Genomic DNA, 23,038 nt, shown 5'->3' on the forward strand with positions numbered 1-23,038 from the left:
TCTTCTAAAGTGATGGTGAGATGAAATTATACCCACAAATATTAATGAAAAACATAGAAAAATCATCACAAATATGTTTTTTATCAGTTTGACTCTTTTTGTCCTCGGATGGACTCAACTGGGACTTCCTGATAGTGTCAGGTTTTACGGCAAACTATTAGATCCTGAGAAAGGTACCGGTATTTATATCTAGTTAATTACATGTAGTTCTGATATCCTTAGTAACATTTATAAGTCATGACAAGTCCTGCAGAAACTATCCCATTAAGACTCATATGATTTTTTTTCTTGATATATAATAATACCTGCCAGAAGAGATTTCTGTAATATTCTTCCCCCATTAATGCCACCCATACATTATGCAAGATACCAGACAACACGATCACTGACGCACAACATTTGCTCTGAACTGTTTCATGTTCTTCAGAGTGGGTGGACAGACTTTTGAATTTCTTGCATAATTTGCATTTGTACACTGTCATTCGTGATTAGCAGCTTTTTCAAATAATCACAGGGGAAAACACATTTTGGATTTAATAACTGATCTGTACTGCATTTTCCTTAAATTTCATGTACTTATTCTGTGTTGAAAAAAAAGAAAAGAAAAAAAAAAGATGTCTATTTACCTCACTTTTATAAATGTTTGAAATGTTTAAAACACAAATTTTAATGCTTCTAACTTCCAAAGTAGTAATGTCTCAGCTTAAAACAAAATATATTCCTTCTGGTACAGAGATGATAAAAATTACATGTATGTACATTACCAGGAATATTTACAGCTGAACAATAAAATGTACAATTTCATGAAGGCACAGGCATGCTTGGAAGCTTACATGTATGATGAGATCTCTGCTCAGTTTTTTTCTTTTGCTTTCAAATGAAATATTGCAGTTATGACAGCATATCACAGGATATTCTAATATTAAAGTTTTTTGTTTCCATGCAAATATAACTCCATGAAAAATCATTTAAATGCCTGTCACAATATAGTAAAAATCAAAAACATATAACATTAATGCAAATTGGTACATTGTAAAGAAAAAAAATAGTCCATGCATCATTCCAATGCAATTATGAGGCAATTAATGCAAACATGCTGTGTTTATTTACACCGAAAAACCAAGTGCAACTGTAAACCATTTTCCTAGCACACACAGTAGACAGTGCTCAGAAGATGAATTTGAATCAAAGTTCACAGTCAAATAGTGAGCACCTAAATATCACAAGACATGCACACACACACACACACACACACACACACACACACACACACACAAACACACAAACACAAACACAAACAACAGGCACACACAAGTCAATTATCCTGAGTCATTCACAATATACAGACACAATGTTTAGCTACAAAGAGAAGGGGGAAACATGCTATGTGCAATGTTCAACACATTGACAAATGTACAGATAAAGATTTCTACATGTACTTTTCTCCCTTCATTTGTTTTCTTTACAAACAAGGAACAAGGAAAGTACCTCACTTGAGAAGTTACAAAAATAGAAATGCTGAAGCATTTTCCGATTCTACAGACCATGGAAAAAATAACCCACTGCTGTAACCTCTTGTGTTACACTAGTTTTTGCTCAATCTACAATTATCATTCATGCATTTTGCAATGTAGCATTTATGAGTTAAAACAGCAAATGATCATGCTGTGTTGAAGCTCAAAAAAAAAAAAAAAAAATACGTCGCCACAGGTTTGTATAGCATGGACGAGCAGACCTTCACTGCATACATGTAGATGAACAATTGTGAATTGTATGTAGGAACAGGCTAGGGTCAAATGGTTTAATTCTGGCTGACATAAAATTAAACATTGAATGCAACGCCTTCCAGATTTTATGATAAAAAAATAACTAAATTCGTATTACTTTTAAAGGGTTAATTTAAACCCACATATTTGCAACTTTGCCTCATGGTGCTGTGAAAGAAAGGTCCCAATAGTGAGAAGGGTAATTCTACACACGGATTAATACCTTTTTCTTGCCTGGGAATGAATGTCACTACTACAGTCATTTAGTCTACAAAGAATGATCAAGTGGGTTTTCAAGGATGTAGGTTTCAATCATATTGTGATTAATCAATTTCTTGCTACAAGGGCAATTTACAAGTACCTGGTATATTAAAGGTGTCCACATACATAGAGTGTGTTTGTGTGTAAGAAAGGGAGGGGAATACAAAAAAGCATTAACTATTTCATGTTTATGAACTTTTCTACGCGGCAATACTTTAGTATTGACATTTGAATTACCATGTATTTCTGGATTCATGACATATTCCACTACAGCTAGATGAACAAGGGGGGGGGGGGGTTGTGAGGTATTCATGAAGTATTATCACATGATGTGAGCGAGTTAATTGCAAATTGATCAGCACATCTGAGCTAGAATTGTTATTATTATTATTATCATAAGTGGAAGATCAGAATGGGGAATTCAAATTTGAAGTAACCTAGTGACATTACAGTATGTTTTAGGAGAGAAAATGTGTTCTGCATATGCTACTAAATCTATTGCAAAAAAAAAATGCTATGAGTGGTATAGATGACAGCAAGACGAGAGAAGAGAAAAGCATTTTGTATTTACGTTCGTTCTCATACTACTCGTTATCATCGGGACTTGAAGCGATGCTCGCCGCTGGTACCACTTAGGTCTAGATATCAATGGTTCTTTCAGCTGCAGCAGAACGGCAATGCATACACGTACATACATGAACCATAAGCACAATGCAAAGTGTGCGAATCGACCAATGACAAACAACACAACAAATATCGCAACAACCCGGATCGGACACACAAGATGAAGAAGTCGGTTGGTGGGAGAGGGGGGAGAAAAGAGAAGCATTAGATCATACAAGCACATGATGGATTTTACAGGCATTATCAATACAATTTTGGAATCAAAATAAATGAGGCAACTTCATTACACAGGCACTAAAAATATTTACTACAACACATGCCTTTCCTTTGTAGGTAAAATTCGTCAACACTTGAATTTAACAACACAACAACAAAAAAGAAAAATCTTGTTTTGCACAGGAAATGATTTCTGAAGTCTCATACATGTAGGCTTACATACATCTGTATAAGGAGTAGATGCAAATTTCAAAACAATGTTGCTTGTAAGTATTTATCTCATTTAAAAAAAAAAATGAAACACATGATAATATCAATGTGATCTTCATAATACAAATTGTATCTGTCACACATTATCAACAAATCTACTATACACAGAAGCATGCAGAAATCTGTACAAATTGTAGCTTTTGTTGCCTACTTTATTCACATGTATCAAGTTTATCGATGTAAAAAAAAAAAATGCAAAAAAAAAAAGATCAACACAGAATAAACTACAGACTAATCACATAATGCTTCTAGATTTCAGGCACAATATCAACTACCAACAGTCCTGGGCCCCGTCGCAAGAAAGTTGCAATCAATTGCAAATAATTGCTAATTTTGAAACAACCATTCTGATTGGCTCAGGGTCTGCCCTATTAAGAAGACATGCATGCAACAATGATTTTGATTGGCCAGTGACAATCAGTTGCAAGTTGCGTTTAAACGCAAAGTTTCTAGCAACGGGGCCCTGATCTTGTGAGGCAATCCAACCAAGAAGGTACAATGTACTAGGCTCACCTAGTACCTCCTTGGTCTAGCTGACAAAAGTTCAAGCAATGGACCCATGACCTTTTGCCACTTGCATCATTAAAACGGGCTAAATGATAAACAGACCCTACAAGAGGATGTTCTCTTTGCCCTCCCCCAGTGTGCTTCACTCAGCATGTCATAAACATGTCATAGCCAATGGCTGGCTGTCGGCTACAATTAGCACCAGCACCAAACCCTGGGCACATTCAGGACAACAACAGTATGATTGTGTGGGACTACAGGGGAGGGGATCTGTTTTCTGAAAGCTCAAAGATAGTCTCATCGCCAGGCTGAGGGAGGAATAATCACATCAGCTCTTCAGTGCAGCCAGAGGCAGGGGTTTCCTTGCCCACGATAGAGCGAGGCATGCCAATGTTTTGACAGCGACGCTACGTATAAAAGGGTGAGATGGGGGCCCACGGACTGACCGCTTTTTTCCCTGATGGATTCAACATCCAGTGAATGCATTAACTACATGCATACAACATTACATGTGTAACTCTGGCTGCACTGAACATGTGTAATTGCCTATCGCCAGCTGGGTCCATTTAATAAAGATCACTGCCATGATGTAAAAAATGGCTGATTTCAGCTGACAAGCTATTGGACAGGGAGATGGATGTCTACAATGTAAAGCCCATGCAAAGAGTAATTGCAAGAGGCTTTGAGCTGGCTGAAACTCTTCTGATTTCCTCCTTTGATACAGGTACAGTACACTGTACATCGTATGTATCCTAGAATGGGGAAGGTGGTAAAGATTTTTCTACAAACTATCAAAAACATATCCTTTCACAAATTGATACATTTCATACCAGAAACCCATGAACTATTCATTCTGGCATAGTTTGTAGGCTACCTCAATTGTCTCCACTACTAATACTGCTTTTTGCCAACTTGCTAGGATGCACACATACACGTTGTAAACTTGTATGAGACTGTGTGCATTTGATGAAGACTTGTCTTCTTTGACAATTGAGAGTCACAACATTTGTGAGTTACAAATGTTATTCTACAATACATGATAAAAACTAATTGCTAAATACCAACAGTCAATATACTCCTTGCCCTGTTGTTGCCATGACAACTGAAATTATAATGGGCTGCAGCTGTTGTAGAGTGACATACAAAAAAAAGGCAATTAATCTTATATTTTCGTATCATTTCCTTAGCATCAATAAGGGTTTCTGGTATTACATTGAAATGAGAAGTTTATATTGTGATTATAATGTGAACTATACTTTGCATGACAGTCCCTTACAATTGTACGCGACACAGAGAGCCACCATTTATACATATCAATTGTCTATGTATGCATAGATGCATACGTGTGCAATATGTTATGATGTAACAGTAAAAGAAAGAATATTTGCAATTGCAATAAAAGCTATATGCTTGCGTTTGTGTGTGTGTGTGCGTGTGTGTGTGTGTGTGTGTGTGTGTATTTTTTATGATCATAAAAAGTAAATCAACAGCAAAATTTTATACAGTTCATAGGTGTGATTCAAACACTTTGAATACCACAATCACACAAGTATGGAGAGGGTACAGTATGCACAGACAAAAAAAGTGCAAATGTACACAGCACTGCTCGAGTGATAAATGAAGAAATATCAAATAGTTCTGACAAGAAGAGAAAAAGAAATCATGCAGGAATAATATAAACAAAAACAAAAACAACAAACACTTACACCATTGCAAGACTGAACTACAAATTACACTGTTGTATAAAAGCATGTACAAGTTCTAAAATATGCTAGTGTACATGCATAAAAGGGCATATTACACTGATGTACTGTATGTGCTATAACGAGGAAACAAAACTTATTCACTCATTGTGTACAGGTACAACTGTATGTATACATATAATATTGACAATTTGTCCTAAACTAATACTTCAATCACATCCATTGTTTCAAAACTGCACAATACTGGCCTATTTGATACATTTTAAACATGCTCACACATAAAAACACACACACCCACAAATATCTATGTGATGGTGCTTCCAATAATGAAGGTAAAATAGTTAAGGAAAAGTTGAACAATGCTTTCAGGGATTTTCTTTGATTTTAATGATTTTGATGAAGATATTTGATAGTCGCCAATCACCTCATATTCTCACAATCTAAAACTTCAAGGCAGTTTGGTCTTTTAGAAGTCAAGCCTACTAAAAAACAAAACAAAACAAAACAAAATCATTTCATGAGGATGGGACTATGATATGATAGGCTTTTGTTTATCTATTGCCAGTGATATGATCGCTGGAAAAATTTTGTAAGCCACGTAGGCATATGCTCCCTACAACCAAAAATATGTTGACCTTAAAACATTTCTGACAGCGACCCTGGTCAAAACAGAACTCGGTAAGCGCATCCAAGCATCACATGACACACAGAACAGCTCACGGCATACAAAACAGACAGAAGATCTTTACCATAATCCGATGACGGTACTACGGTATGGTAAGTAGTGGATGGTATTTTCAACAACAAAAAAATGGAATGAAAGAATGCAAAACCTCTGTTGTTAGTAAACATAGGTTAGAATATAATCATCAGGACACACTGTTGGCACGTAATTAGCACATCATTACCTTGCGTTTATATTCTGGACGCCCCTTGATTCATAACATGGGGAAAAACAAATTGCAGAGCAAAGTAAACTGTACATAACCATTAAGTAGCCATTTTCACACCTGCACAAAGAGAGTGTGCCTGAACCACAAACAACCAGCAAAATTAACGACATTCCACCTCCTAGCAAAATATTTGCTCTTATTTTCCTTTGTGTTGAAAACATTTCACCTAAAATTTGTATTCCCATTATTACTGCGAGAAAATGAGTTGAAATGACATCGCGTGACATTCACTGTATTTCATTACTGTGTGAAGTGGTGCGTTTTATCCATGAATTCTTGTGCCTAGAATTCTTATCTTGAATACAAATTACAATTGCATCTACTACAAAAGTGGTATGTGGTTCTCGCTCTGCTGCGCACCATTACATTAAAGACTATCAATACGATTCAAATGCATGATTTGCCCACTTACAATTCTATTACACCTCACTCTTCTGCCTCAAGAAATAATGTTGAACTCGGGTAAATCACACATTTGCTGGAGTGCACATACTTTTAATAGTAGAGTGCAAGACAGAATATATGCGCTATTAACATGACATCAAAAGTGAAAATATTCTATTAATATGACATCAACAGTGTAATTCATAACACATTTTGCAGTTTGTGACTTAGATTTAGGTGGTTTTCATTTTCTTCTTCTTCTTTTTCTTCTTTTTTGTTAGGGTGCACGCTTATGCATTCATTCTTGGACAAACGAATGAATGCTATATATAAACTTTATTTACCATATTAAATTACTAGTGCAATGAAGTTGTTCTTTTTTTTTCAGAGAAAAAGAATGGGGTACCGGTATTTCACTTTTCTCTTCTAAAACTATAGTATTCACGACATGAAGCCAAGAGCATTTAAAGAAGAAATCCACCCCAAAATAAATAAACTTCAAAAGAAAGAGAAAAACATTCCCTACAGAATGATACTACAGCTGCTATATTTCTACTGATTCTATTTTGCACAGTGAAAGTATGAAATCATCAACTTGAACCTGTAGAGGGTTATCTCTAAGGCTCTTCTCATATTTCTGAGTAAATCTGTTCGACAGCAAGTGATAAAATTTAACATCTAGTCACTTTGACGCCAATCCCTTTCCATAATTTACTGGAAACTTTGACTACAAGAATCACTCACACACACACACACATACACACACACTCATACACACACACACACAAAGCTAATAACTTTTTATTGATTGTGAGATAAGAGTTATGAAATCATTGCATGTAAACCCTGAGGTCAAACTTAGTCACACAAAGCTGAATAAATTACTGAATGCAAAACTCCTTTATTACAAAAGAAATACTGTAAAAGTGGATATTTATGGCAAGTAATTTTTCACCCACCGCAGAGTAAGATGAATTTTGCGTAATTTTAACTCCACGGAATCAAGACATTACATAGCGTATGATTTTTATTTCTGCTTAAGCTACTACTGGTCGCACAAAATACACAAAAATTTCCACTTGTATAGTAGGCTCATTTGAAATGCTTAAATATTTTCATCAAGACATCATTTTAGTTGTTGAGATATTCTGAAATCTTGCGTGTTTGTGTATTATTCATTGTGATGAGCAGAGATAAGCAATTCAATCTGACGCTGCGTAATAATTCTGCATACTCAGAAATAGCAAGCATGAGAAACAAAGGCAAAATTCCCTTACTCTGTAATTACATTGGATTAACCATCTAAATACAGTGTACATGTTAACAAACCCTTTGGAGACTGTTACCTTTTAAATGTCATTGACTTTGCGTCTAACAAGGTTTCCATTGGTTAATGAAAGGGTTAAACTTGTTTAATAATCGTATGCAATTTTTTGCTTTTTGGCCTTACAAACTTCATATTCTCCACTCTGCATATTCAATGTAGGCTCGACAACAGCAATTGTCTGCTTGCCCAAGGCAAGTCAAATTGTGTGTATGACGAGCAGTTGAATACAATATATAGGCTGCTCCATGTGACTTGCCTGATCAGGTAAGCATAATTTTGACTTGGGTATGAATATCAGGAGCTCCTCAAATCACTCAATATACCAGTAGTAGCACTATTTTAGGGCAAGTGTTTTTTTTTTCTCTTGGGCAAGTAATGATTTGAAAAAAAAAAATGATTATGATCTCCCTCGCCCAATGGGAAAATGAAAGAAAAGGTGAATGTTGGACCCTGTGTATATAAATATACCATACATCACAATAAAAATGCCCTTTCCTTGTAAGAAACTACAGATTCTTGTGGTTTTAATTAAACCACTGCTCCAAAAACAAAAAAAAAATCAAATCATGACCATGTAAAAACACAGACATGTAACGCGTATGAAGAAAAAAAAAAGAGAGATAATTGCACAACCCATAAGAATGAAAACCTTTCAGTCCCAGTAATGCATATAAACAGCAGCTTCAACTTTCACCGCAAATGTAGAATATGGATCATATAAATAGCAGTTCCAGCTTTTCTCTGTGATCACAATAATAGATATCAAAGAGAAAATGCATGTTAAACAAACAATTTTGTTGATGCTTGCCATCCAATCCATTGCAGTAACACATGCTGTTGGTGGTAAGACATTGAGAGTTAGATAATACTTACATTCTTTTTCTCTTCCTGTTGAATTTTATATTCCTTGTCCATTTGTTCTTCCGCCTGTGAAAGCAACCCCAGAAAAAGAAATACAAAAATGTGATATTCGGGAGAAATTTGAGACAGCCAGAGTTAATTCTATTTTGTAACATACCCCTGATCTCTCCCCTTCTCTCCCTCTCTCTCACTCTCTCTCCTAATGTAACACAATCTTGACTGTTTGACATGATACATATCATACGTCTGGATTCATATTTTCTTCACGGTCCCTGGCATTTTTGTCAGAATAGTATCAAGTAAATTGCATGTTAAAGGTACTGCTGCAACGAATTATAAAAATTACTGTAAACCACACCACAGCCAAAACTTTACATACTGGTATGTCAATATTATGTCAATGCCTACATGTTAGGTAATACTATGACAGTAAATGTCATTCATTATGTCAATAACAATAGTGCTAGTACTAACAACAATAAGAGTAATGAGAGTATTGATAACAATGAAAGTATTAATATACCTGTTACTAATACTGATATCAGCTACATGTTTATAAAGGTAACATAATTGCATTACAGAATCGATCCCTATGTGTTTTATAACCATACTGATACTGTTACGATCAGATACAACATAGACAAACAAAGTGTCTTCATAAATTAATCATGATGTAGTACCTACATGTAATCCTTCAAATATTTCCAAAATATCTCTGTTCATGTGCATTGTCTATGGTTGGGCGCAACATACATGTAGTTCCAAAGTCCAGCAGCCCCAAAGATTAACTGAAATGAAGCATGCTGAATTTGATGTATTATACCCATTGCAATGAGAAAATATGATACCATAGCATGATTAATTGCACTCAAAATTTCTTTGCTCCTTTTCCAAGAATGGATACAGAAAGGAAAAACAGTCATCAAAATTTCACATTTATATGAACAAATGACAAATGTCTCTATATGTGGGACTAAGTAATCATATTCCAATGTACTTATTTTGTAACTTCTGGGGATGTTCTTGAAGCATCAATAACATATCTTTCTTTAAATATTTTCTGTCAAGTGAGCTACAAACAATAGCTAACTATTAGATCAAGTTGTCAGAATATGGTATTATCCAAAAATAATATCATAAGCAGCATGAAAATCCTTATATGACCCAACACCATGGCATGACTCATCTGTAACAGACAACACAAGACAAAAACAAAAAACAAAAACAAAATAAACAAATAAATAAATTAAAAAAATAAATGATTGAATGAATGAATGAATGAATGAATGAATGAATAAATAAATAAATTGAATGAATAAACAAATACATAAATAAATAAATAAATAAATAAATAAATAAATGAATGAATGAATGAATGAATGAATGAATGAATGAATGAATGAATGAATGAATGAATGAATGAATGCATAAATAAATAAATAAATAAATAAATAAATAAATAAATAAATCAGGCTATGGGGATTCTCCCACCTCTTTCTGTTGTCTTTCCAACTCCAGCATCCGGATCTTCCTGGCCTCCGCCCTGGCCATCCGCCGCTGGGCCAGCTTGGCTTCGGCCTGCTATGTCATAGAGCAAACAAACAAGAACAAGCAAGAGCTCAAGATTAATATACATAAACAGATACTATGAAAATATACAGAAAATTAGACCATTTTTCAATTCTTATTACGTTTTTTTTTAATGTTGTAGGCATATACACTGTATGAGTAGATGATAAGTAGATACATAGAGAGAGAGACAGACAGACAGACAGACAGAGAAAGAGATAGACACAGCTGGAGAGAACAATGATTATATAATATTCAAAGGCACAGATTGATCAAAAAAGATAACAGGTAAACTATATGATTCATATAAAATATCTTCAATATCAGTCAAGGGGGATGTGTACTTGTAACTTTTAACACCTACCAATTAGGTCCCTTGCTTTAATACAATAATATCCCACTGGACACATCTCATACTCGTAATTTCAAATACCTCATTTTTGAGGCATCACAAATTGCGTGAGTCTGCCTTCTGTTGGTGGGATACACGGCAGAAAAGAAAAATTCAACCAAATGTCGTTATAGACCCATGTTTGCTGACTGGATATCACAAACTCTTCTTGGATTAGTGTCAGCAGTTGGAAGATGCTGCTGATACGGCGGATGGGCAGTAACATATATTCCATCACCCATTGCAAGGGAGGGGGGAGTGGGGTAATGACTAATTAGGCCCTGGAATTGAGGGTGGCTCGCTGCGCAAACGGTGATACCATGCCAAGAAGAAGAAGGAGAAGAAAAAAAATCAAGCAGCAATCTAGAGAAGACATTGTCCTGATCTATGTGTTTCCCCCCACAGTCCAATTTAGATCTGTCTCCTTCTTGGAGCTGACATGATGTGGTGGGCTGGTCAAACATTTCTGTCCACCCAGACTCTCTTCAGGATCAATCAGGGCTGGGGTGATTCTCGAGATCTATTTGGTTTGCTTCTATTGCTCCAGTATATTAAAATACATTGATAACAAATTGGATGTGTGCCCATCTACATTATATACGTCTGTGTGTCTGTGTGTGTGTGCGTGTGCGCGTGTGCACTGTATACAGGAACCAAAGTTGATGTACTTGTAACCTAGTGTGCACTGCCACTAAAATACACATAAATGATATTATATTATCTCAGTATGTTGAATGTTTTGTTATAGTCATACACTATTATGTTCGTACACACAATGCATGTGGTGATACTGTATTGAATTACATGTACAATGTACAAATATTGTATGTATGGGTGTACAGCTAGATAACTACAGGGTTCCACAATCCTTGACCACAGTATTTTTTTTTTCTCTCTGGTAGCCTGTGACTTTTTCTAGCCTGGCCAGCCACATTTGTGTTTATCTGACCTGTCCATTCCAGTAACGGCCACTCAGAGTGATTTTCCCTTTGGGCACAGCTTTCTGAAACCGCAAACTTCAAGTATGGCAGAGGGGAAAAATAACTACAGGCATGGAGACAAGACTACAGCACCTTCTTGAATCAGGTTGAATATATTGGGCATGCTCAAACGCTCTTTATCGAGAAGGGCACTCGCGAGCAGCACCACTATGTAATATCGACTGAATGGTCCCGCAGTGGCAAATTTCACACACTGAAGCAGACACAAGCGATAAACATTTGGAGAATAGAATGGTACCACTCAAAAGGATGTAAATGGTTACTAAAGCTTCTGATCAAATGCGTTTGAGCTGTTTTGTTTTGCTGGATTTGTGTGTGTGTGTGTGTGTGTGTGATCCTTGCACTCTAAGCACAGATTGTACAACCTACAGTTACACATGAAACTATGTACTACAATGTACACTGTACCTTGGGCATTTATAATCAAAGATATACCTTCATTTATTTTTTTTTAAAAGAATTTATACAGGCCTCCTAGTAAGGTCCAGTTTACCTTTGGGAGCAGTGATTTAAAAGATGTTCAAGATATCATATTTGTAGCCCGACCAGACGCTGTTAATACGCTGTGCGAATACAGCGTCTGACCAGCGAGCAGGCACCTTCAAAGTGAGGAACCACAACACAACTACAAAACTTATGAAAATGTATACTTATTTTATTAAAAAATGTACATGTTACCAAACGTTACTCACCTTAAGAGCAAGTTCGTATTACAGAAGGTTCGTAAGTCCATTGAGAGCCCTCGTGATAAGTCTGTGGAACAAAAACATGACACTTTCTGGCGGATTCGGTGACCGTCACGGTTCATCGTTGCAGAATTCAAAACGGCGCCCTGGTTTCTGCAAATTATGCGTATGCGCTAAATTGAGATCGTATTACAGAACCTAGCTACAATGTATATGTACTTGCGTGCGTGCGCTGCTTGAGTGTATGTAGCAGCCATAGAGATACCATGGTACAGTAGCAGCACAGTCGACAGCGCGACCTGCATTCAGCAGATCATATGCATCACAATGGTCTGGCGTAAAATACAATGTAGGCTTGTACCGTGATACCGTTGGCGAGCCGTTCACACATGCTGCATATGACCATCATTTTAGGTAAGTTGTTAAATTCAAATTTCAATATCGATAGCATAGATACGAAGTGTCATTATTATTTTGTTTGTCCGATGAGTTTGAGGTGACAAAAAATGATCTAAAGCATCAAAATTCAAAGCGATCGCATGCCATCGTTGAACTCTCTTCGTGTTTGGAGGTCCGCTGGTACAGCTCTGTCGCGCTACGTACGTACAGCGACTGGGCTGTGTATAGTTATCATATTTGATGCATATATGTGAAGATCTGTTGTACCACAAAACATCCTATTGACTATATACAATTTTTGCAATAAAACCTAAAATACAGGGAGATATCAGTATTTTTCTCAATAAACTGTAACTGTAGACGGTTTAGTCTGGAAACATCTTTATTATAGCTATTGTTCACATTTTGTGTATTTGACAATACTCAATATTGATTATACAGATTCAAATTTCTACAGTGGTTGTTTCTATCCCTAACTCACGTTTTAGAACTATTTTAAAGCACTAATGCTAGGTTTTTGTTTCAACTGCAAATGGTAAATTATGCCTTTAAGTTCCATTCCATACCTATATGTAGTGATAAGAAAAAAGGTCTCTTGCTGAACATTCTAGCTGCTATATTGTACCTACAAAATTGTAAACTATGCCTGCAAAATACATGTTAGACCCATGGCCATCCCATCCCCTCCCTTTTTCATCAAAATGATGTAAGTTTGGGAAATTTGGCAAGGTAAAAAAAACTGCAACATTATGGTAAACTGTGCATGTCAACATATTTTAATAGGCTACCTATAGTATACACATACCTTTGTACCAGGTACAATGTACACGTACACTATACATATTGTACAATGTGTAGTCTGCAAGATGCAACCATTGTTACAGTCCCCCTCTACCAGGTTTATAACTGCTCTTCTGATACCGAAATGCCTCTCACAAGGGCATTTGTAAACACTGGATGTATCGGTCGTCACATCTGCACATGTATGACATACTTACACAAAAATGTACTCAGTTACACCTGTGTAATGCATACACACACAAACATAACAGCACTAAGACACAGAGTACAGTATGTACGCAGATATATGTGCAGAGGTCTCACATGGCAAATAGTGTACACGCTGGGTGCCTTGGATAGCAGAATGAATGTCGTCATAGGCTGTATAATGACCTGGAGAGGGTCACGGCGCTGAACAGAAGCAATGGGGTATGCGCATCTCGTTTCCACCAAGTGACCGGTCACTCTACATGACTTGAGGCTGACTCAGAGTCAGACGAAGGGGTTAGGGAACGTACATGTACGTGTACAACATGTACAGGACGGATGAAAAAGGACAGGATCGGAGATGGGGGAGGGGATACAAGTTACAGGGGAAAGGAATGAAGTTTATATACTTTAAACAAAGTTGGCAATTAAATAAAGTTGATGATGATGGTGATGATGATGATAATAATGATGACGATGATGGCGATGACGACGATGATGACGATGATGATGACAATGATGAAGATGATGATGATGAAGATGACGATGATGATGATGATGATGATGATGATGATGATGATGATGATGATGAAGGAGAAGATGAAAATGATGATCAATGATGATGATGATGATGATGATGATGAGGAAGAGGAGGAGGAGGAGGAAGAGAGGGAGGAGGATGGCAATGATTGTGTCGGTATCAAAGGTCAATACTGCAAAATCAGAAATTTTTGTGTGCATGAAACATTAGCGAATTTCTGGAGGAGCCACAATTGGTAAAAGTAAAATATACGCGAAATCTTTTATTTACATAATCCAGTATGCCTACGTGTAGTACATGTGCATGCAGTACATTGTATACTCATAATTTTTTTCATGGGCGGCAATTCATGAAAGTTTCATGCCGCAAATGTTTATGATTTTACAGTACACTTTGTAAGTAGGCCGACCTCATGCTGAAATATACAGTGACAAAAAGTGTGCTACTGTATGCATGCTTTTATCATTACATGAGATAAAGAAGTCGAAAAGGGCACAGACTAAGAGAAATGAGGAAAGTAACCCTGACTAAATGTAGGTTTCGAGGGCAAAGAAACAATGGCAGGATAAAAACAAACCTAAGCAGATTACAGGGTGCCAGAACTAGCAAGAGACAGATAAAATGAGAAATCAAAATGACAATTCAAACTGAGATAGTTCTATACAAAGTTACAATGTAGGTCCTACAGTTACAATGTACTGTAGTTCTGCAGATCTAGACAAAGAGAGAAGGGGGGGGGGGGCTGGCACACACACACAACGATACATTGTATTAAAGGAAGCTGTAAGAAAGACTGAAGAAATTCTGAAGATTGCTCGAGTTACATTTTTTGGAAAAAAAAAATCATCATAAAAATTGTCTTATGTGTCAAGATTACATGTACATTGCTGGCATGTTAACACTGAGCTACAAATAACCTCATAATATCATACCTACGCTGTATGCAATGTACGTGTTGTATAACTGAGAGCATGGGATGAAATAGCTGAGAAAGGAGCACAAGGATTATAACAAAATCAAAGCCAAGCATGATATTAAAAGAAAAATATACGTAAGAGTCTCCTACAACTTTATACAGAGCCAGGATAAAAGATGACAGTAAGTTCAGCATGAGAGGGAAGAGAGAGAGAGTTTAGAAGAAGAATGAGGGGAGAGTGGGAGAAATCTGAGGGATACACTGTAACCAGTACAGAGAAAGAAGGCCAAAGGTAAATGATGGGCAAGGGGGGTAGGCAGGTCTATACAAAACATATGTCCATATGTCCAGCATGTGCGCAAGGATGACTGACACCAGATATATTTGGGTATCCAGGGGAAGACAGGATGGTGTGCAAAACCGCCGCCACTCACTGCCAGGGAAGTCTGTGACGACATGATGGGATTGCCCTTGTATAATCGCTACGACAGATGTCAGGGGGAGGGGGGGGGGGACAGGGGGGGGGGGGGACAGGAGGGGGGTAGCGACCAGACACAAGTGCGCAACCCTCATCACTAGCCTTTCTGTTCGGCACTGAAAACATTACCTGGAGCAACGCAATGCTCACATTGTCGGGGAGTCATCGTCAGATGAACATTATCCGTCTCCACCGAGGCTGGGAAAGAGAAACAGCCTCGGCTCTGGCGAGCAATACATAAAGTGTGTGTGCTGCATCCATCGGCCATACAAATTTGTACCATGCTGAATGCAGCATCTTTAATATACAAAATACACTAGACATATCGAGAACGCATCTGCTTGTATTAAAAATGAAGTAAAAAACTGTTCCCTTGACGGCTGACCTTAAATATCTAAAACATAGAGACCGAGGTACATTACATACTGTACATGTATCAGTCTACCTTATGCTAGTTTTATGTGAAGTCCATTGTACATACGTACAGTGCACACCGATATGCACACATGCAAATGGACAACAGAATGTGTACATTATCACATTTGCACTAACTGTTTGTTGCACTTATACTGTAAGCTGTTATTTTCACAGATTTTACAGATCAATATCGCGAATGAGGAGGTCAGACATTTTCATGAGATGTTGTTTTCACAAACCGATGCTGAGGCTATTTAAGTGTTGTTAAATTCATGATCCAACAGTGATTCACTAAAATTCGCAAAAATAATAGCATGTACAGTAACTGTCACACTCTGTTGTTGTGTATAATGCAAAGCACTTTACACACAGTTACTTCCCGCATGATTATTCGTCCATGAAATTTGAATCCTTGAATGGTGATGAGGAGGGTCTGCAGCCCCTCTCAAATATTCATCATCAACAAGATCTGTACTTTGCCAGGCTTTCACTCAGAGTCTTGACCATCTATTAAAGAAAAGCAATAAACACGCGTGTATTTCAAGAAGGCGAGGTCATCCCTGTACATTGCATCTAATAGGTCTTTACACGTGCAAGTGACAGGGTCCTAGATGCATATGTCCTGTGAATATGTAGGGCCTATACTGTTGGTACATGTACATGTATGTAATACATCACAACACAACTGTACAATGTACATTTGTAATTAACTGTACTTTTGTATGTCAAATTACATTAATTTTGTACTATCCCTCCTACACTTGTACGTGGGGAGAGTTAATTTCTTTCCATCCAACAGGCACCTGACTATTCTAAAGTCCATACTGGTGTCATCGAGAATTTTTGCAGTGGAGCTGGGGGTGGCACTACATGTAATTCAATTGAATTCAATTTGGGTTTTATTGCAAATAAAAACAGCATAACAGTAAGTCCGCAGACTGATACAACAGTGCCACTTTAAAGGACAAGTCCACCTTCATAGACCGTGGATTGAGTGAATGCAGCAATAATAGTAGAACACATCAGTGAGGGTTTGAGGAAAATTGGACAACCCGTTAAAAAGTTTTGATTTTAAAGTTTCTGCTTTGCCACTGCTGGATGAGAAGACTACTACAGCCTGTGATGTCATACGTGTACAACGATTTAATGAAAACGTCCTAAAAGAAAATTCAACATATTTTCACTTTTCTCACAAAATAAAAGAACGCTTGACTTGCATCTTTCAGAAGGCAGGTGGAATAATATTACCCTTATCATACATTAGCGACAAGTCAAGGAAATGTGTACTTTTTTCAACAACAAAAAATTGTGAAATTCTCTCTATATTTTTGCTTTCTCGTTGTACGCATGTGACATCATACACTGTAGTAGTCTTCTCATCCAGCAGTGACTGCGCAGACACTTTAAAAATTCATAATTTGTGAATGGATTGTCTGATTTTCCCCAAACTTTCACTGATGTGTTCTGATAATATTGCTGGATTCACTCATTCCACATGTACACTGTACAAATGTACATAATTATGAAGGTTAACTTGTCCTTCTAGTGATGTGCCAAGTGAGTGCTCATCTGGAACCAAACTCTAAACCTATAAACACACCAGGTATCTGATTCAGTCTACAATGTATATTTGTAAACTGTAGCAGTCATGGATCATTTTTATGCAAAACAGGGGGGGGGGGGTGGGGGACTACAACTGTAGTATGAATTTCCACACAGTTTTATGGAGATGCTTTTGTAAACTGCTGTGCACCCATGATGCACAGTTTATCAGGAAGGGGGTGGGGGGGGGAGGAGGAGGAGGGGGTGGGTTGCAAAATTCCCCTAGTTGATTTGAGGCATCCTTGTGAGAGCAATTCTGAACCCATCCAGCCTTTCATCATACCGTCTACACGGCTCTCGCATCCTGACCCTTTGGCAGACGATCACTGGTGACCACTCAAAACGACACGCGTTTGAGGGAAGGGCAATAAAAGTGGACTAACTCAGAGCACAGAGCAGGAGAAGGGACACTGCCATCAAAAGCAAATTATCTCTCGAAGGGGGGGGGGGAGGGGCATGAGGAGCAGTTTGACGTGTTCACATTCTTTGGTAGCCATGCAGCAACTGGGAGGCCATACACTCAGGTGATACATTGTACCATAATCAATTTGTTCCAGGTGAACACAGCATTTCCTAAACACTAGTCAATTGTATGGTAGAAATTGAATAGTAGCATGCATCTATGTAATGTAGATTAAAAAGCTGAAATTAATCTTTATCAGGTCTGCATTTTATGCAAGCATTTTTTTCTTTCTAAACAAGTTTTTCACCATTTTTTGGTCCTTCTGCTGATTACTCAAAAGATTTAGAAACAAATAATACAACAGGCTACATGGCCTTTTGTACTGAAGTCTTGTATCCCTATTTTGTACCATGAAAATGCATGGTGACCCACACTAATATGTATCGGTATTTCCTCCATGATAGACAATCGTTGCACCTTTAATTATGTGGGAAATTTTGTAGTTTCAGAAGGCTATTAAACTAAAAATACATTACAAACAAAAAAGTGATGGTGTGGTCAATTTGAGTTCATATTGGAATAATTTCAAGTAACCTTGTGTTTCCACCAAGATTAAATACAGTACAAACAGAATGTCCATTTATCGTAGCTATGGTGCAAGGAAAGTAAATGTCCACTCTGGTCAGCATACAGAGTTGTACAGTGTACATGAGATTCCTCAAGTGCACAATTGTGGTTGAGTACATAGTACATACAGTATGTACATAGTACAGTACACAAGTGACTGCAGAAAGTTGAAGTACAGTAAGACTTGATGCTGTGAACCAACTGATGACTATACAGGTTGTGTATTTTTATTACTTACCGCCAGTATGAATAATTAAGTACTTTATGCCTGTAAAACACCAGCACTCAGGAATCAGGTACACAATGAAAAATCCATGATACACAATCCAAATTTTAAAAACAACAGAAAAAGCTTCCACCATCCACATACTGTACATACAAAGTATACTGTACTGTATACGCCATACAAATAGAAAGACTAATTTTTTTTTTTTTGCTACTCTGGACAACTCAACAATTTTCCAAGCCGGTTAAATTTCGTGATCATGGAGTACAGAAATGAATGGAGAAATGTATGCGTGCATGTCACATTCCTATCCAGTTCAGAGTTAATATTCTATTAAACACTAACAGCATTTTGTTAGATTTGTTGGATAGCACCGAACTCGCAAATATCACAAAAATGAAAACCTCGCCAATGTACAATCGACTGTATATGGCATATCTACAGTATAGCTGTGGATACACATTTTACCTTGTCACAACTGCAGCTGAACTTCACTCCTGGTGGAAAACATGTGCATAGATTTGATTGACTGATTCTTTCAAATTGTATGTCGTGATGTGTGGGCCTCGTCTGGCAGAGTTTACCACGGAGGTATCAAGTGGCTATACAATTACAATTGTACATTGCACCGGCTGTAAAACCCCAACCCCAAAGATCTTCAACATCAAAGAAAGATAAATTTGTTTTATTCATTTTTATCATAGTGTAGTTAGGCTATGGAAATATTTACGCAGAATCTTGGAATGTTACTGGCCTACAGAGATTATTAAATCTTCTTCTTTTCTTTTTTTTTTTCCTTTGAAGCCACTCTACTGATGATTCCAGAGTTGGAAATTATGACTGTAACAACTTCAATAGTAGTCAATGTTAGTATAACTATCACTACAAATTTCATGGCAAGACATTTTTGCAATATTGTTTCACTTTTTATGTTATTATCAAGACTAGCCAAGAATAATTACATGGAAGAATGGAGATAATTCTTTCTGACTATGACAATGCCACGTCTTATTACTCATTCCTCTCCCACACCATCCCCTGAAAACAAAATAAGTAAAATAGATATAACATCTCCAGACGCTCCATGTGTACTTAACTGCTGGCAAAGTCCAAATTTGCATGATTTCAGTACAGTACATTTATGAGGCAAAAGTATGTCTATAAAGATAAACACAAAATATCTGCTGCATATGTGTACACATTTTTTTTTTTCAAGAGCCAAGAATGTTATCATTATCAGTTTTTCAAACTGATCTACAGTACAAATACAGCGTACTTTTTGGCAACACTACCTTAACCCTATAAAGCCCAAGGGGGGGGGCACATTGTGCCCCCCCCCACCATATTTTCGTTTGCCACTCCCACACCCTTTACTCGATTTCAACCAAATTTGGTCCTAGAATCTTATTGCGAACATTTTGATATATAATTTAGCCATGTCCGATATTGCTGGTTGCCATGGCAACCGTAAACCGACAACCATGTTCGTCAGATTTTGCATGATTTTCTTTTCCAATTTCAGTTAACAGTATAATAATGGATGAAATGAGGGATTTCTTGGCTGTAATTTGCTGAAGGACCAAAATGTGAAGTAATAATGGTTGTGAATTACCCTGAAATGCTCTTCATATTATTTCCTTTATTTTTACACGACATACACCGTTGTAGGCATCAAACAATATAATAGAAATAATCGAAAATACAGCATTTTTCAAAGACTACCCTTTTATTTTGGGTTATTTTCACACAAGCTTTGCCTGTGATATCATTTGTTTATCATATTATCAATCTGCAAACTCAAAATTTCAATATTTTGGAAATATGAAATGTGATACCAATATATGTACCCATTCCAAGCAATACATCATAGGTTTCATATATTTCTTTATATTGTAATGAATAGCGCCCCCACATGTTGACCGTGAGAAATTTCAACCATTACAAATTGTGAAGGTTGACTTGCTTTTCCTTTATGGTAAATATGAAAATGATTGATATAAAATAGAAACCTATATACTGGGGATAAAGAAATAAAAAGAACAAAACGTGATTTTAGCATATTTCCTATGTATTTCTATATATTTGGGTAAATAGCGCCCTCAGTGGATGACCTTGGGAAATTTCAAATGTCGGGTCATGTAGAGAATGAGTTGCTCTACCCATGTGCCAAATATGACGGTCATACATCATATAATAAAGAAGTTGGGCCTGGAAGGGGTCAAAATAGCTTGGGCTTTATAGGTTAATGCAGCAGTCAAGGGAAGCTGAAGTGATTATATTATCACAGGAACACACTTGATCAGTGAATAGTTTCAGTAGAATTATATTAGAGGGTTGTTATACATTGTACAATGATAGTTGGACATTTTAAATGCCATTTATCTCATCTCAAACATGGCAGCCTATAGTATGGAGAACTCTGCACAGTCGTCTCGTGCTCAAATGACAATGACACAGTCTGCTACAATAGGAATCATTTAATACATGTACTTGTACATACAATGTATTTATGTACACTGTATATGTGTACATTGTAGATCTATTACTGTATATTTCAAGTTTTTATTTTTACAGCAACATTGTTTTCCGAAGTTTTCATAGAGGAAGCACTATCCTCATTTGTTAAAGGATAATTTGTGACACTACAATGAACAATGTAGACCCTGCATCCTTGATCATTCAACGATGAATCAGAATGTCAAATTACAAAATGTACATATGAGGTACAGATGTAATCCATAAATGACCACGGATCACCTTTATGATTCTGCATGAATTCTTTATACTTTTAAATACTTTATACTTTTTATATATTTCTGTACAAATCCTGTGTATCAACTATATATCAGAAAGTTTTTTTGTGTGTGTGAAATTTAAAAGATACATTTTTTAAAATCACATTATTGCCTTTCTCTCCATTTCTATGTCAGTATGTGTAATTTTGCAATGAAATTTGGTATTTCATGAGATAATCTTTACTACAGTCTGTATGTACTTTGTATACAACACACACAATAAAATAAATAAATGCCCTGATGTGCACTTACAGTGTAGAAATGTTGCGCCTAATGCAGCTGTAAATGCAGACAACGACATCACTATTAGTAAAAACAACCCCGGGGCCACCTGAAAGTGGATCAGTACACATGTACAGACTGTATACGCTTGTAACATAGCCATACTGTTGATGGAGATTATGCAGCGTACAACAGGTACGTACATGTTGTAATTGATCACACAGTATTCTATTTCGCTGGTTGAGAGTTGGCAAATATCAGTGGGTCAAGCAAGTCTTTTTTCTTCTGTTTTTCTTTTTCTGTTTTGCAAGCCATGTAATGATATGGCTGGGATGTCAACATTGACACATCAAAATCAGGTATCAAGGTACAGTGTGCACATTTTGTACCAAGAAGCGTATTTCAGTCTAGAGACCTGTGATATTTACGCCCAAACCAGGAATGCTTTTGTATTGCTGTGGTGATGAAAAAAAAAAACAAATCATATTTCTGGGAATTTCCCGCAATACATGCTTTTAAATAAACTTGATGGGGGAGGGAGAAGTCATGGGAAATTTTACATGCAGTATATTCGGGTACATGTATGCACAATATGTACAGAATATGTACATGTACAATGGTGTACACCGATCTGTACGTTGTAATCTTTCAGTATTACATTTTGTACATGTACACGTACATATGTACAAACTGTATACAAATTGTATGTACATGTATGTACATTTGTATTAAGTACCATGTACTGTAAAAAGTGGATACTGTAAGGCAAGTGTTTTTGCCGCATGAAATTTTTGCAAATTGGAGCAAATGGCCTTTTTCAGGGCATGGCATTTTAATAGCAAATTGCCTTTGTCCTTCATTGCATAATGGTGTCAGACAAGAACTTGTAATAGCATGTACATTTTA

General features: G+C 36.8%; 1 protein-coding gene across 1 annotated transcript in view; it reads right to left on the minus strand.

Moving 5' to 3' along the window:
• The window catches only part of LOC139735924 (leucine-rich repeat flightless-interacting protein 2-like), a 50,934-nt gene that overhangs the window by 22,235 nt on the left and 5,661 nt on the right, over window positions 1-23,038 (minus strand). Inside the window, exons 2-3 of the mRNA XM_071646678.1 lie at window positions 10,364-10,450; window positions 8,885-8,938 (exon numbers count right to left, since the gene is read on the minus strand). Coding sequence (XP_071502779.1) covers window positions 8,885-8,938; window positions 10,364-10,450 — 141 coding nt within the window. The remainder of the gene's footprint in view (window positions 1-8,884; window positions 8,939-10,363; window positions 10,451-23,038) is intronic.

The sequence above is a fragment of the Diadema antillarum genome, unplaced genomic scaffold (assembly GCF_040938485.1).
Source record: "Diadema antillarum isolate AM-2024a unplaced genomic scaffold, OU_Dant_1.0 seq00000609_RagTag, whole genome shotgun sequence".
NCBI lineage: Eukaryota > Metazoa > Echinodermata > Echinoidea > Diadematoida > Diadematidae > Diadema > Diadema antillarum.